The sequence below is a fragment of the Octopus bimaculoides genome, chromosome 16, assembly GCF_001194135.2.
Source record: "Octopus bimaculoides isolate UCB-OBI-ISO-001 chromosome 16, ASM119413v2, whole genome shotgun sequence".
In the NCBI taxonomy this organism is placed as follows: domain Eukaryota; kingdom Metazoa; phylum Mollusca; class Cephalopoda; order Octopoda; family Octopodidae; genus Octopus; species Octopus bimaculoides.
Window position 1 is genome coordinate 51777069 of NC_068996.1, and position 15598 is coordinate 51792666.

General features: G+C 36.6%; 1 protein-coding gene across 2 annotated transcripts in view; it reads right to left on the reverse strand.

Annotated features, from left to right (window-relative positions):
- LOC106876957 (sodium- and chloride-dependent taurine transporter) overlaps window positions 1-15598 on the reverse strand; it is an 87888-nt gene that overhangs the window by 39024 nt on the left and 33266 nt on the right. For both annotated transcript variants that reach the window (XM_014925737.2, XM_014925729.2), the window contains exons 2-4: window positions 2069-2318; window positions 543-674; window positions 65-389 (exon numbers count right to left, since the gene is read on the reverse strand). In XM_014925737.2, coding sequence (XP_014781223.1) covers window positions 65-389; window positions 543-674; window positions 2069-2303 — 692 coding nt within the window. In that variant the 5' untranslated portion in view covers window positions 2304-2318. The remainder of the gene's footprint in view (window positions 1-64; window positions 390-542; window positions 675-2068; window positions 2319-15598) is intronic.

The following is a 15598-nucleotide window of genomic DNA, read 5'->3' on the forward strand; positions in this document are numbered from 1 at the left end:
TTCTAATAAGATAATAAAACAAAATTTAATATTTTGTCCAAAATAAATAAACACAAGGACTTACTCCCAAAATTCTGTAATAGGATCCATTACTATTGGCCTCGTGTAATTTCTTAGTTGAGTAATGGGTCGTTCAATGTAATTAGTCGTTTCATTAAACTGCAGCAAATTCATGTCATCTATCCCAAATGAACTGTTCAATGCATTTAAACTTGCGTTGCGGTAAAAGTCAATCTCAGTACAATTTTCTGAATTCCACTCATGGCCGCAGGAAGACCAAGGAAGGACAGATGTAAATGATGAGAACAGATAATAAAAGGACCATGTCAAAATGATGTTATAGTTACAGTCGAGGAAGAACACAATCATAGAGCAAGCATAGCCGATTCCTGAAAATAAGATAATAAGAATTAATTTTGAGCTAATGAAATAATGGTCAAAAGTGTAAACATAGAAAATACAAGAGAATTTATTTTCACATTTAAGTGGAAATGAAGCAAAACACACAAGCAGACAATATATATAATGATGATGATATATACCTTGAAATAATGGACAAATTTTCCACGCTCCAACACCACCTTCAGACATAAATTGTCCCAGAGATACTTCCAGGAAAAAAACTGGAACACCACCCAGTATCACAGCCAACAAGTAGGGAATAAGAAAAGCACCTACAACAAATATCAAATTATGGTCAAAACATATTTAAAAGTGATTTCCTCTCACATAAAATAAATTTCAGGCATCAAGGTATTTTTGGTGTTCAATAAATCTTAACATTACAAACTTTTCAACAACCACAATCCTGAACATCATTAACTACATTATGTACCAGTGTCATCTTCCATTAACTCCAGATATGATAGGGTTACTTATGAGAAACTAATAAATATTTACAGCCTATTTGAATAAGGGTTATATTTTAAGGAATCTATACTTTCTGATGTGTGTGTTAACATTTTCTGTTTGGAATAACATTCTATTCTATTCTAGCTTGACCAACTCATTAGAGTGTTTGCAAAGTTTTGAGTATCTTATTTGTTAATTCTGTATTAATTGTCATTATAGGAACATCCACACATTACAGAAGTGATGGGTTCCTGAAAATCTAACATGAAATCTATTTTTCCAGTTGATTTCCATCAAACAAAGAAGTCCACAGAAAGTTTCACATAGAAAAATTTCATGTTACAACATCTTTAGGAGTACATCTCTTCCATAGAATGAGAGATTCCTGTATTTTTAAGCCACACAAATGTAGATCTCTGGATGGCATCACCTAGTTTCTTATTTCTTTACTGCCCACAAGGGGCTACTCACAGAGGGGACAAGTCGATTATATTGACCCCCAGTGCGTAACTGGTACTTATTTAATCGACCCCGAAAAGATGAAAGGCAAAGTCAACCTCGGCGGAATTTGAACTTAGAACGTAGCAGCAGACGAAACACCGCTAAGCATTTCGGCCAGCGTGCTAACGTTTCTGCCAGCTCACCGCCTTAGCTAATTTCTATTAGATATAAACAATAAATAGGCTTTTTGAACAACAGATTATGATATTCAAAGGATTCATGACAGCATTTGGTTCTGATTTTTAAAAATAATACATTCGTACAGTAATTAAAAAAGATTTAATGTTTTAAGTTTAAAAATACAAGAAAACAGTGAGATAATCTAAAGTGGAAAAAAGTATTGCAATAATGACAATTTCTTTTTTTTACTACTATGTGAATAATTTGAAAACATTATTACATGTTTTGTGTGTAATTAACAGATAACTTGATTGGACAAATAGAGCAGAGAGTGTTATAAATATCCAGTAAATAAACTGAGCCTTGCTTAAGAAATGAAAATAGAATTGACTGCATTAAGTAGTGTAGATGGGTAAAGCAAGTAGAGTGGAATGTATTGCCTAAGGATCTTATAGCTAAGTTGACTAAAGTAAATGGAGTAGTGTAGTATTTCTTCAGTTTTTCAAGGGAGGCAAAAAAAAAAACAGAAGAAAAAAGAAAATTCGAGTGAGTTATTTTTTCATAGAAAATCTGAGAAAATATTATGAATACTCACCCCCACCATTTTTGTAACAAAGAAAAGGAAAACGCCAAACGTTGCCTAAACCAACAGAGAAACCAATACAAGCGAGAAGAAAATCAAGTTTTCTTCCCCATGTTTCCCTCTTCTTGATTTTCGATCCTGACTCATCACTGATTGTTATACTGGAGTCATCTGTTGATGATGAACCATTGCTTACTGCTGACATTGTCACAGTAGGCACATCTGTAAATTCAGTTGTCAGAGTCATTTCAATTGATGTAATCTGTAAAAAGAAACAATGTCAATGAGTTTAAATAATTAACAATAATGAATCATGAACGACTAAGTTTTATTTCACATCATTTCTACTTGAACAAAAAAACAAAAAAACAAAAAAAAAAAGATGGGGGTTATATGATCACAATGACCATCATTTCCTTTTCAGAGGCATAATGTAACTCATTTTTCCTTCAGTATGGTGTGATTTAAGAGAGGTTAGATTGCTGTTACTAGCAGGCTGAACAACCACACACAGACTCTCTCTGGTCATATTGTATGTGACTTATTTATACATAACTACAATGTTTGTACTATTGTTGTACATCCGTTTTCCATGCAGGCATGAGTTGGTAGCATTGTCATGCTCAGAGTCGTCCCTATTCAGCCTTACAATCTTCTAAAATGAGTTTGGGCGACTAAATCTTAGTTATGGCATAATTTCTGTAGTTGGAAGCCATTTACCAACCACTTTACAACTAGGTGCATTCTATCAGAGTACTTGGCCCCAGTGAGGTTACTCTGTACCTTGAATGACTGAAGAACTTCAATTACTTTAAGTGGGAGAATGAAAGAGAGTGTGATAACAGAAACTGAGTTAAGGTGGAATGGTGAGAGAAGCTGAAGTAAGAAGCAGAGAGAGAGAGAGAGAGAGAAAGAGTAGTGTGAGGAGTAAGGGAAGAGGAAAAGCAATGTCTAAAGTCAGTGAAAGCAACTACTTTGGTGTCAAGAAGGTGAATGCTTCTTGGGCAGTCATAGATCCCATGTTTTAAAAGACAGTGTGACGAGGGAGAAAGAGAAGAGAGGAGAATGGCAGAGTGATAAGGATAGTATGTGGGTGGGTGAGTGGTCATGAATAAGGAGGGATCCAGTACTATCCATGTTAAGAGTCGTATACTACAGTGAATAAAAAGATAGTGCCAGGGGCAGTGAAGGGTAAGGTGTTCTAAAGGTAGAAAGTCATCAACACATCTGTTTTCCATGCTGGCATAGGTCGGACGGTTTGACAGACGCTGTCCAGACAAATACATATACACACAAACATATATGTGCATGCATGCGTGTGTATACATACATACATATATATATATATATATATGATGGGCTTCCATGTACCAAATCCATTCACTAGGCTTTGATCAGCCCAGGGCTATAGTAGAAGACCCTGCCCAAGAGTCCATGCAGTGGGACTGAACCTGGAACCATGTGGTTGGGAAGCAAACTTCTTACAACACAGCCACGCCTATACCTATCTACTTCAGTCTTTCCAGGCTTCAGAGTTTCTCTGGATTGAAGGACCATGTCTTTGCTATGCTGCAGTGTTAAATTTTTATATACAGCCATCATCATACAATTAATTGGCCCTTGATTCTGAGAAAGAAACCCTTTGTTGCCAGAAATAGTTTTCCCCGAACTTACTCCATCCCATTCTTACTCAGGCTCTCTTTCATTACATCTACTGCCATCGCTAATTAGGTCAACCAGTTAACAGAACCTATCAACTACTTCTAGGGAGTCATCCTGACATTAACGAGTATCTGTTACATGAGTGTTCTTAATGCACCTTGGACATCTGCCACATATGAATTCTAACTTTTCCATTAGCCTACATGTCACCCACTGTAGCTCTTCTATATCTACATTGGTTCAGCCATATAGAATTTCTTTCTATCCTTTTCTGCATATCAAGCATGACCTTTCTAACATATGCATATTACACACATGCACGCACACACACAGACACACATACATTCAATGCATACACACAAATAAACATATAAGGCAAAGTGCTGCAGCTATTTTGGTTCCATTACTTTCAAGGGCTTCGGCTGACTGTATCAACATCAAAACTCAGTCTGGTATATATTTCGTTAATCTCCTTGAGACGTAACTAAGATGGAGCTAAATACTACAGCATATTTTTGTTCTACACATTGAATTTTTTAGGCCATCCCATGTACCTTAAGGATTTCCACAGATTTTTCTCTTGACAAAATTTCATTTTTGAGATCCTGAAGCCACATGGGGAAAAGATATAAGCAGCACAGCAATTTTGGTGCTAATTCACAGAACAACCGAACAAGGTAATATTTCTCTAATGGAAGACTGGAAATGAAGAACATAGGCTCTTCTATGATGATGAGGATGATGATGATGCTCATTTACAGCAACCACATGGTGTCAAGACAAAGATACACACACACATATTACATATATATATATATATATACATACACATATGTATATATTAAAAGAAATGCAGAATACGTTTGACATATTTTATGCCTATATATACATATGTGTATATATCATCATTATTTAATGTCTACTTTTCTTGCTTTACATGAGGTCAGGCACAATTTGCTGGGACAGATATTCTATGGCCAGATGTCCTTCCTGTTACCAAACCTTACCAGATTTCAAGCAAAGTAATATTTTCCCATGGCCAGACATGCTTTTCATGGAAGACCAAAAACGAACCACATCGCTTGTATAACAATGTTGCTTGTTTACAACCATCACACGATGTTGAAATAAGGCTATACACATGCACGCATACACACAAACACACACACATATACACCTGAAATGTAACCGCACATGGATTGTTGGGGATTTTCCCTCTTTCCGACGAAGAGCAATGCTTGAAACATTAACAACTCTCTCCTCTCACTGAGCATCAAATTAATATATTTCTTGTACACATCCTCACGCTTGTTTTTTTCTCCCCCAGCCCATTTTCTAATTGTTTGTTCTTTGAATATATATATATATATATACACACACACACACACACACACACATACACAGTCATGGCCTTGAGCAAAGATGATACACAATTTTGTGAAGCATTCCATAATTTTCAGTCCAACCCATACCAGCATAGAATATAGGCATTTAATGATGATCACACACACACACACACAACACTCATGCATGCGCACACACATTCCACTTTCATCCGACTATAATTTAATCATTTAAAAATATATAAATGCATATGCCTGTTGACTAAGCAAGGTATTAGTCATGGAAATGAAGCAGTCAGTGAAGTGGGGGGATGGATAAGGAGGCTGTAGGAGAAAATATAAAGAGACAGGGGGGGGGTCATAAAAGAAGCGATTGTTTAATGCAGTGTAATAGTAGGAAGGGCAAAGAAAGGTGATAGGAGACGGGGAAGAAGTAGAGAAGCAGAAAGATGGATGGGAGAAAAAAGGAGGAAATCTGAAATGAAAGGAAAGAGGAAAGAAGAGAGAGAGTGAAAAAGAGAAAGAGAAATAGACGGAAAAAGAAGAGGAAGTTTGAAATGAAAGAAGAAAGAATAGAGAAAAGAGAGGGAGAGAATAGATTAAAGATATAGATGGGCGGTGGTGGGGGGCAAGGAAAGGTAGGACAGAACAAGGGGGTGGGAAGGACATATTGAGCAAGAGACCAAGATGAGAGTATATTTATCTTTCATTTTTTTTTTTACTTGACTTGACACCAGTAGTTATTTTTTAAGCCTGGTATTCATTCTATTGGGTCTCTTGCTGAATTGCTAAGTTAGAGGGACATAAGCAAACCAACAGCAGTTGTTTAGCAGTGGTGGTGACAAACACAAAGAGACGCACACACACAGGAAAGAGGTGCAGAAGCACTGAGTGACTTAAGGGCTGAGAGCTTTGTGTTTGGTGATAAGTGCCAACATGAGTCACTCAGTTGCTGCTGTTGAATATTAATATCAATATTAATACACACACACACACACACACACGTTTATCTATATACACTAGCAGACATACCCGGCATTGTCCGGGATTAAAATGGCATAGTTTTTTATTCTTTTGTTTCAGTCATGTGACTGCGGCCATGCTGGAGCACCGCCTTTAGTCGAACAATTGACCCCAGGATCTATTTTTTGTAAGCCTGGTACTTATTCTATCGGTGTCTCTTGCCAAATCGCTAAGTTACAGGGACGTAAACACAGCAACATTGGTTGCCAAGTGATGGTGGGGGTACAAATACAAACAAATATACACACGAGTCTCAGTTTCCATGTACGAAATCCACTTATAAGGGTTTAGCTGGCCTGAGACTATAGTGTGTATATATATGTGTGTGTGTGTGTGTGTGTGTGTGTGTGTGTGTGTGTGTATATATATATACACACACACACACGTACATATATGTACCTTGTTGTGATTACAGACAGAGAGACAAAGAATTTTATATATATATATAGATTAAGCACGTATTAAATGTTAATTTAAGGGTTAATATGTAACTGTAAATACCTTGCACCGTTGCAACTGTTATGATAATTATTAACTGCTAATTGAATAACAAATGTGTAAAATAAGATGGTCTTAGTGTTATCATATTAGAATAAAAACAAAACTATTAAAAGTGAAATAATAAAAGCGAAACAATATTATATCACATTACAATAAAGATGTTATTGTTTCACTTTTGACACATAATAACGAAACAGTCTAAGAGACTGTTCCAGGGCTCGCATTAGGCAAAAAGTTGAAAATTTTTTGGTCCATGACACTCTATGGTCTCTAAGTAATGCACGTGTAAAATCTGAATGAAATCGGTCGGGTAGTTCTCGAGTTTTAGTGATGCACACATACACGTTTAGATCTTTTGCCCAATAACTCCTTGTCAAGTCTAACTCCCCCTCCCTGTCTTTCTTACTCTCTTAACTCCCTATCACTTATCTCTCTTACACTCAACTCTTCATCAATCATTTTCCCACAACAATCTCTCTCTGATGTTATTCTGACAGTATAACCAAAGAAGGCAGTACCCAATACACTCTATCATCAGCTTGTTGTAATTGAGCCACTTGCAACTGACATCCTTCAACAACTTGTGCCATTATCCATTTCCAAGTCTATTGCTATTCCTCATTCTCCCTTCCCATTTACACCCTCTTACATCTCCCACTGTTTCCACTTTCACACCCTTGCAACCTTCACTCATCCACCCTGATTCTTCTGTCATTGCTCTTTCTTCTCGACACCTTCTCACTCATATCATCTTGAGCAAAGGAGACTTTTATGCCACGATAAAATGCACCCAATACATATTCAGTAAAGTGGTTGGCGATGGAAGGGGGGAGGGTCCATAGAAACCATTTTAAAGATAAAATGATGGTAAGACAAAAGCTACAGATTAGAGATGACTTAAAATGACACAAGTTCAATCCATTGAGGTAGACATAATGATAATGATGATGTGTGTAGTATCAATACACAAACACACAGGCATTCCATTGGTTACAATGACAAGTGTTTCAGTTGATTTAATCATCAGAACAGCCGGCTCGTGAAATTAACATGCAAGTGGCTGAGCACTCCACAGACACACAACATACCCTGAAATACAGGTATTACACATTTTCGCCAGGTGAGTGGAGTGATTTGCTCAAGGACACAACATACTGCCGGATATCAAACGCACAACCTTATGGTTACGAGTCAAATACATGTCCACTTAGCCATGCACCTTCACTACTGAATATATACATATGTGCACACACACGTTTTGTCAGCCACAGTCTAGATCTGTGCCTCAGAGAGAAACTAAGTGCAGATCTATATTTGCATTCCTATAACACAGAGGTCCTCAAAGTAATTAGTGTAAGGCAGGTGGTATATAGCTGTAGAAACCATCATCATCATCATCGTATAACATTCGCTTTCCATGCTGGCATGGGTTGGACAGTTTGACTGGAACTGATAAGCCAGAGAGCCATACCAAGTTCCAGTCTGATTATGGCTTGGTTTCTACAGCTGGATGCCCTTCCTAACTCCAAACACTCCGAGAGTATAGTGGGTGCTTTTTACATGCAACCGGCACAGGAGCCAGTCAGGTGACACTGGTATTGACCACATCCGGATAGTGCTTTTTACATACCACTGGCAAGGGAGCCAGTCAGAGGGCTAAGAATAATATGTATGAGCAAGACATAGACCCACAGCATATTTTCAAGGGCAATAATTCTGAATAAGTGCTGACATTTGTCCAACCCATGCCAGCATGGAAAGTAGTGTGTGTGTGAGTATTCTTTCAATTGTTTTCAGTGCTTAGAGTGAGCCAGCTGGAACGTAACATTGATGGGTTGTAACTTGGTCAAACTGACTGTAAAAACTGCTAATTTGCAGGAATATAAACAAATCTACACCAGTTGCAAACCTAAGCATGTACACATACAAATACACCCTTGCTAGCATAGAAAGCGGATGTAAAATGATGATGATGTTACACACATATACACACAATTGATGAACTTCCACACAGTTTCTTATTTCTTTATTGCCCACAGGGAGCTAAACATAGAGGGGACAAACAAGGACAGACAAAGGGATTAGGTTGATTACATCGACCTCAGTGTGTAACTGGTACTTAATTTATCGACCCTGAAAGGAGGATGAAAGGCAAAGTCAACCTCGGCAGAATTCAGAACATAACGGCAAACAAAATATCGCTAAGCATTTCGGCCAGTTCACTGCCTTCCACACAGTTTCTGTCTACCAAAGTTCGCTCATAAGACACTGGTTGGCTTGGAAGTATGACGTATGACAGGAGACACTTGCCCAAGGTTCTGTGAGGTAGGATTGAACACAAAATTGGGTTGGGTTTTTGGACTTCTTAAATACACCAAATGTTACCTAGAGGGCAATATAGCAGTGAAGAGTCACCAGAGTATATACATACATACATACATATGACCATGTATACACATACACACACATGATTAATGTTTGTATTCAAGCACATACATACTTGTCTAAACAGATGACATTAGAAAGGTGAAGAGAATATAAAAGGCCCCATTCTCTTATGACACATTCTCTATGGAACACTAACTATAAATGTTTACTTATAAAAAAGAATCTATGAAATAAAATAAAACAACTACTTTGTCCTATTACCCTCAAAACATTCCTACCAGCATTACACTAACCTATCCAACATCATGTGTCATGTAAATATAATTGTTTTGACACATCGCCTCATTATGATGGAACATTTTTTGTTGTACAAAAATATTACAATTAAAAGGAAACTTGTTCTATTGACAAAATAAATGTTATCCTTATTGTTGGTTTTAACAAGAGCAGAAATATTTGTATTTGACTACAGGAATATATTATACGTTTGTTTGTGAACTGAAGATATACTTTTCTCAATTTTAAATAAATAAACTCCATGCTTCATGACAAAGAGCTGATAATAATAATTTGGGAAATAGCCCAGTGATACTGTCAGTATCATATTATCATAATGCACTTGCTCAAAGCTACAAAGATACTAGAATCTTCTTCAGAAACTGTTTCTGAGACATGCAAGATGTGCACACTGGGACTGCTGTGTACATTCTCAAAATGACTACTCTGAGGAGATAGCATCTACTATAATAATACTCTTGTGTACATTTCTCTGTTACAACATATGAATGAGAAAGTGAGAAAGGAAGGGGTGATAGATGAACAAGGAAGAAAGGGGTGATGGCAAACTTGGTAGTGGGATGATGGAAATTCTATGGGAGGGGGGGATCAAACAGCATTTCAACTCTGTGTGAGCATATGTGTGTGTATGTAAAAGGGAGTCGTGTGTGTGTGTGTGTGTGTGTGTGAATTATTATGTACTTCATTTATATATAAAATACTACAATTAGCCATACACTTTTGACGGTACGGGGCCAGCTAGTGGAAATATAAATAACATATGAAGTACATTGTTTATTTGAGTACTAGTGTACTTTTATTTTTCTGCAGGTCTGGTTTGGGAAGATTCTGATAACAGGCCTCACACATGTGGAGATGAACGTATAGTTGTTCAAACTCAACATCAGCTACATCATTATCACTCAACTAAGAGAACATATAAAGGTTTAAAAGAAACACATGTGCAACTAAACACAAATGAAAATTAATGGAAAGCATTAATGCCCAATGGTTCCTTCTACACAAGCATATAATATGAGTAAATAGATACCCCCCCCCCCCATTATACTGTTTTTATCTGTGTAGACACTCCTCATTAGTAGGCTGCCCAAATGGGTTAAATTGCTAAAAACTGCGCAAGGCATGTCTACTAAATACTAGATTAAGTATTTAGATGCATCAAATGACATTATTTGGTTTCTAGGAATAAATATTTTTTAAAATGGTGTCAAATTACTTTTGAGATATCTGTGTATATTTTAGTGAAAGCCAAGAACTCAAATTGAACATACACACCTTTCAAAGTGTGCATATTCAAATTGAATATACACACCTCTTCAAAAGGTGTACATTTTTATCTAGATATATCAAATCACAACATTCTTGCTAGCAAAGATCTAACAAAACAAGAATGTTATTTGTGTAGGTAGTTTCATAAACGTACTTTCATTAAGCTTCTATGCTAAAGACATTAAGCCAATTAATCAGGACTTAATTCAGCATAACTTAAATAACCTGAAAACAACTAAACTTATTTAACATCATCAATTTAATAATGTAAGTGGATATAATAAATAGGATTATTATTATAACTTCCCATTCCATTTCTGTGAATCCACAGATAAAAACTATTGCTTTTATCATTCAAAACATTTATTAACTCTTAACGGCTAGTAGGACATGAATACGCCCGACACAGCATATAATTGTCAGTTGTAGACTGCTCCAATGAAAAGCACTCTAGTTAACATGTTTTAAAGCAAATAATGAACTCTCTAATCTGAAGGAGAAAAAATTTAATTCCTTCTTCATTTATTTACATTCTAGAACATTTGCTATAAAAAAATCAATGCATGTATTGCTGAACTTTTTAGAGTTTATTTTTTACCAAAACTATCATCTGTAAACAGGGCATGTTGTTTATGAAGGAAGTAACTCAGCTTACCTGTAAATTTCATGAGAAAGGTGCAAAAATGTCAAGGGACAAACATTTTCGTTTGCATGTTAAAGTCTGCTAATAAGTGCATTTAATTCATTACAAACATCTTTTATTTATTACTGTATGTTCTTTTATTTATTATTTATAGTACAAATGAGTTTGCCTTTTTAGGATAATACCAATTTTCACAACAGTCTAATCACAATTAAATACACTATAAGCATTTGAATAAACCCAATTAGGTTTTTCTGCTCAGTCTTTACAAGAACAAGCATTTGACTTGGGAAATGCCCACTTTTCCAAGTTCACATGGGTCAGACAATTTGTTGAGGCTAATTTTTCTCTGACTGGATGCTCTCTTCCTGTTGCTAACCCTCATCTGTGTCCATGTAAGGTAATATTTTTACATGACCAGACATGTTTTTATGGAAGATTTGAAACAAATCATACCACTTGTAAGACAGTGATGCTTATCTACAAGTGTCATGTCATGTTAAAGGCAAAAAGACAACACACAGATATATATGACAGGCTTCTTTCAGTTTCCATTGTACAGAGGCATTGTCTTACACCCGAATACCCTCCATGCTGCTCACTCATACCTGTTTTTCAAGTACACAAGACCTCACAGTTCACAGCTCTTTGAGGGTGCAAAGCCAGCAGACAATTTGTTGACAGGAGAAATGACAACAAAGTCGTTTGTAGCCCTTGATTTGTCAGAGGAGCATTAATGTAAACAAACAGACCCAATAGCCAGTGTGCATGAATATGCATGCATACAACAAACCTCTATCAGTTTGTTTGCTATATCCATTCATAAAGTTTCAGTTTGCCCAAAGCTACACCCAAGATGCCACACAGTGGGAATGAACCTGAAACAGAATGGTTGTGAAATATATTTCTTTCCCACATAACCATGCTTGTGTGGTTAAGAAGTGTATGCACACTCACTAACTAACACACATACACACAGACTTGTGTATATATGTTTATACTATTGAAATATTAATATCTACATAAATGAGAGAGAAGATATGGAATGATGAGGCATAAGGGGAGGGATTGAGATCTAAGCAAAACAAGTTACATTCATAATTTTGAAAATTACATAAGATGATGATACAATAAATTTGGGTGTTTGTTTTTAGAGAACTGTGTGTCAGCCTGTTCTCTTCATTGGTTTTGTTATAGCATTTAAACTGGCCACATCTAGCCCAAATATTCTACCAGCTTTATGTTCAAACTGGCCAGATCTAGCTTCTCACACCTACCCTGCAATGTCATTCTAAAACTAAACAACAGCATTGACAAAATCTCCAAGCTACAAGATAATGTGCAGTTAATTGAAAACAATTTGAATAAATAAGCTTTACTTTTGACGGAATAATGTGAATGCTGAAGGGTTAAAAATAATGACTTTTGTAAGATGTTAGAAATAACCTTGAATGAAATTCTATTTTGAAGCTTCTGAATGTCAGATTTGATTTATTTAAAAAAAAACTTTCCAGCACAAGTGCTTGTCTAATTTCACACATAATGAAACATTTAAATGTCAAAATGCAGTGTTTAGTCAGAAAATCAAATTACTCTTGTGTTCAGTTTTTCTCTCAACTGTCATTCGTGAACACTTACACTGCACATCCAAAGGAGCATGATAGCCTTATTTCTTTCACCTTCTCAAACCTTCTGAATTCAACGCCCATGTCTCACTACCATGCAGCATCACAGTTTTAACACAAGTGTCATACAATCTGCCCTTCCCTCTCAGGGAAAAGACTTTCATTAACCAGCAGCAGTAGCTTCCTGAACCTTTCCCCCACCTGTTCTAATTCTGGCAACCATAATTTCAGAGCAACAACCTTCTTTTGCTAATTACATCTTTTAAATAACAAAAGCTATCAACTACTAGTGAGCTATTTGTATGTTTAAGAGGATTTATTTCTGTTTTAGTGCATCCATTACATATCAGACTTTCTCCTTTAGTCTGCCAGTGATTCTGCTACATCTCTTGTGTACCTAAAGTTTACATTGGATACAATGTATGGAGTTTATACATAGTCTTTTTTCTGAACACTGAGCAAAGCAATTCCCTGAAGATACCAGGATTCTATTTTCTTTCTCACTTACTAAAAACTTAATCTTCTTATGCCTCACCTTTAGCCAAGTATACCTGTTGCATAGCTAGTCTTCTAGCCATTTAACAATGGTCCTACTTCTAAAACCTTAGTCTTTGCTAAGCTTATCTTGAAGCCTCTCAAATCAAAGTTTAGTTTCCATGCCTGGAATTTCCTCTCCAAATCAGTCATGAGAATTAGATCATCAACATATAGGAGTTCCCATGAACAAACAGTTTTAACCTCCTCTGTGATGGCCTCCAACCTTTGTGCTAATTTCATCACCAAAACTGTTGTTGACTTTCACTTTTACTCACTACATCTTAGCACAGACATTCCCAACCTTTTCACTACCAAGGACCCCTTTTATTTAAATGAGTTTTCCCATGGACCCCTGGATATTGAAAAGTCTGTCAATTTAACATATTCACAACTGTCCTTGATAAAACCACAGCTTTCCTGATATTCATGTCCTTGATTGCTTTATCAACCACACTGATGTCAACTTGAATTGCTTGTTCCTCTGTAGGATAGGTAGAAGGTAGCCTTTCTTTAAACCATGCACTCTTCTTGTTCAGCAGTTTCCCATAACAACACTTGCATGTCACTTTCTCTCCTTCCATGTCAGTTGTGAGAATGCTTCTTTTCATTTTCATCAATTGGTTTTGTAAACAAGACACAGTGTTCTTGGTGAAGTTTTAAATAAATCAGAAAGAATTTGAAAATTAAACATCTCTAACTGTCACAATATTTTGCAACGAAATATTCAACTCATTGTTTTGACATAATCATCATCATTCTCTTAGTTTAATGTCTGCATTCCATGCTGGTATGGGTTGACTGAAAACTTGTAAGCTGGAGGGCTGCACCAGATTCCAATCTGACTTGGCAAATTTCTATGGCTGGATGCCCTTCCTAATGCCAACTATGCCAAGACTGTAGTGGGTGCTTTTTACGTGCCACTAATGTAACACTACAGCATTGGCCATAACTACAATCTCACTTAGCTTGACAGATCTACACAAGCACAGTATATAGTCACTTGTCACAGCCTCTGCAAGGCCCAACATTTGAAGATCATGCTTCAACACCTCGTCCCATGTCTTTCTGGGTTTTCTCTGCCACAAGTTTCCTCCACCTTCCGTGTCGCATGGCTGTTTGCACACAAGCATTATACAGTCTGCCTTTCACTCTGAGAGAGAGGCCCTTTGTTACCAGCAGAGGTAGGAGCTCTCTGAAGTTTGCCCAGGCTATTCTTATTCTAGCAGTCAAGCTCTCAGAGCATCCCCTCCCTATTACTGACTTGGTTTCGGTCATCAGACACAAATGCAATTCTCTGTGAAAATTTATTTAAATTACAACAATGCTGACTATTTTGTTGCAACAACAACAAAAATGTTAATCATATTCTTTCAGGAGTGGCTGTGTGTTAAGAAGTTTGCTTTCCAACCACTTTGTGACACCTTGGGCAAGTGTCTTCTACTATAGCCTCAGGTCGACTAAAGTCTTGAGTGGATTTGGTAGATGGAAACTGAAAGAAACCCATTGTGTGTGTGTGTATGTATATATATATATATATATATATATATATATATATATATATATATATATATGTCTGTGTATCTGTGTTTGTCCCCCACCATCGCTTGACAACTGATGTTGGTGCGTTTACGTCCCCCAATACAATAAGTACTAGGTTTACAAAGAATAAGCCCTGGGGTTGATTTGTTTGCCCTAAGGTGGTGCTCCAGCATGGCAGCAGCCAAATGACTGAAACAAGTAAAAGAATGAAATATTTACAAATACATGTCCTTGCAGTGATCAATGCACCTTCGAGTGAAAAGGTAAAGCTACAGTTCTTATTTTCTCATCGGTCAAGAACATGTGTCTAAATTGGCAATTCCTCATATGACAGATTTGGCACAGATATTTTGCTGATGCCAAAGAAATCAGTGCACTTGGATCTCAGAGTTTTCTTTTATGATGTGCAAGAAATCCTTCATTCTTTCCTATTACGGATGTAACATCATTTGTACACACACCAAATTTGGAGAGTTTAGTCTTATTTTTATAATATCTTTAAAGTTTTTGAAAATGTTAGTATTCCAGGACCTAACCTTATGTATTACTAGAATAGGTAATTCTTCAACTACATGAAAATCTTGTATTACATCATAAACATCTATTGATCCATATAAGGCAGCAATTTAGCAGAATCCTTCACACACCAGCTTAGTGGCAGTTCGTCTGCCATTACATTCTGAGTTTAAAATTTCACTGAGGTCAACTTCCATCC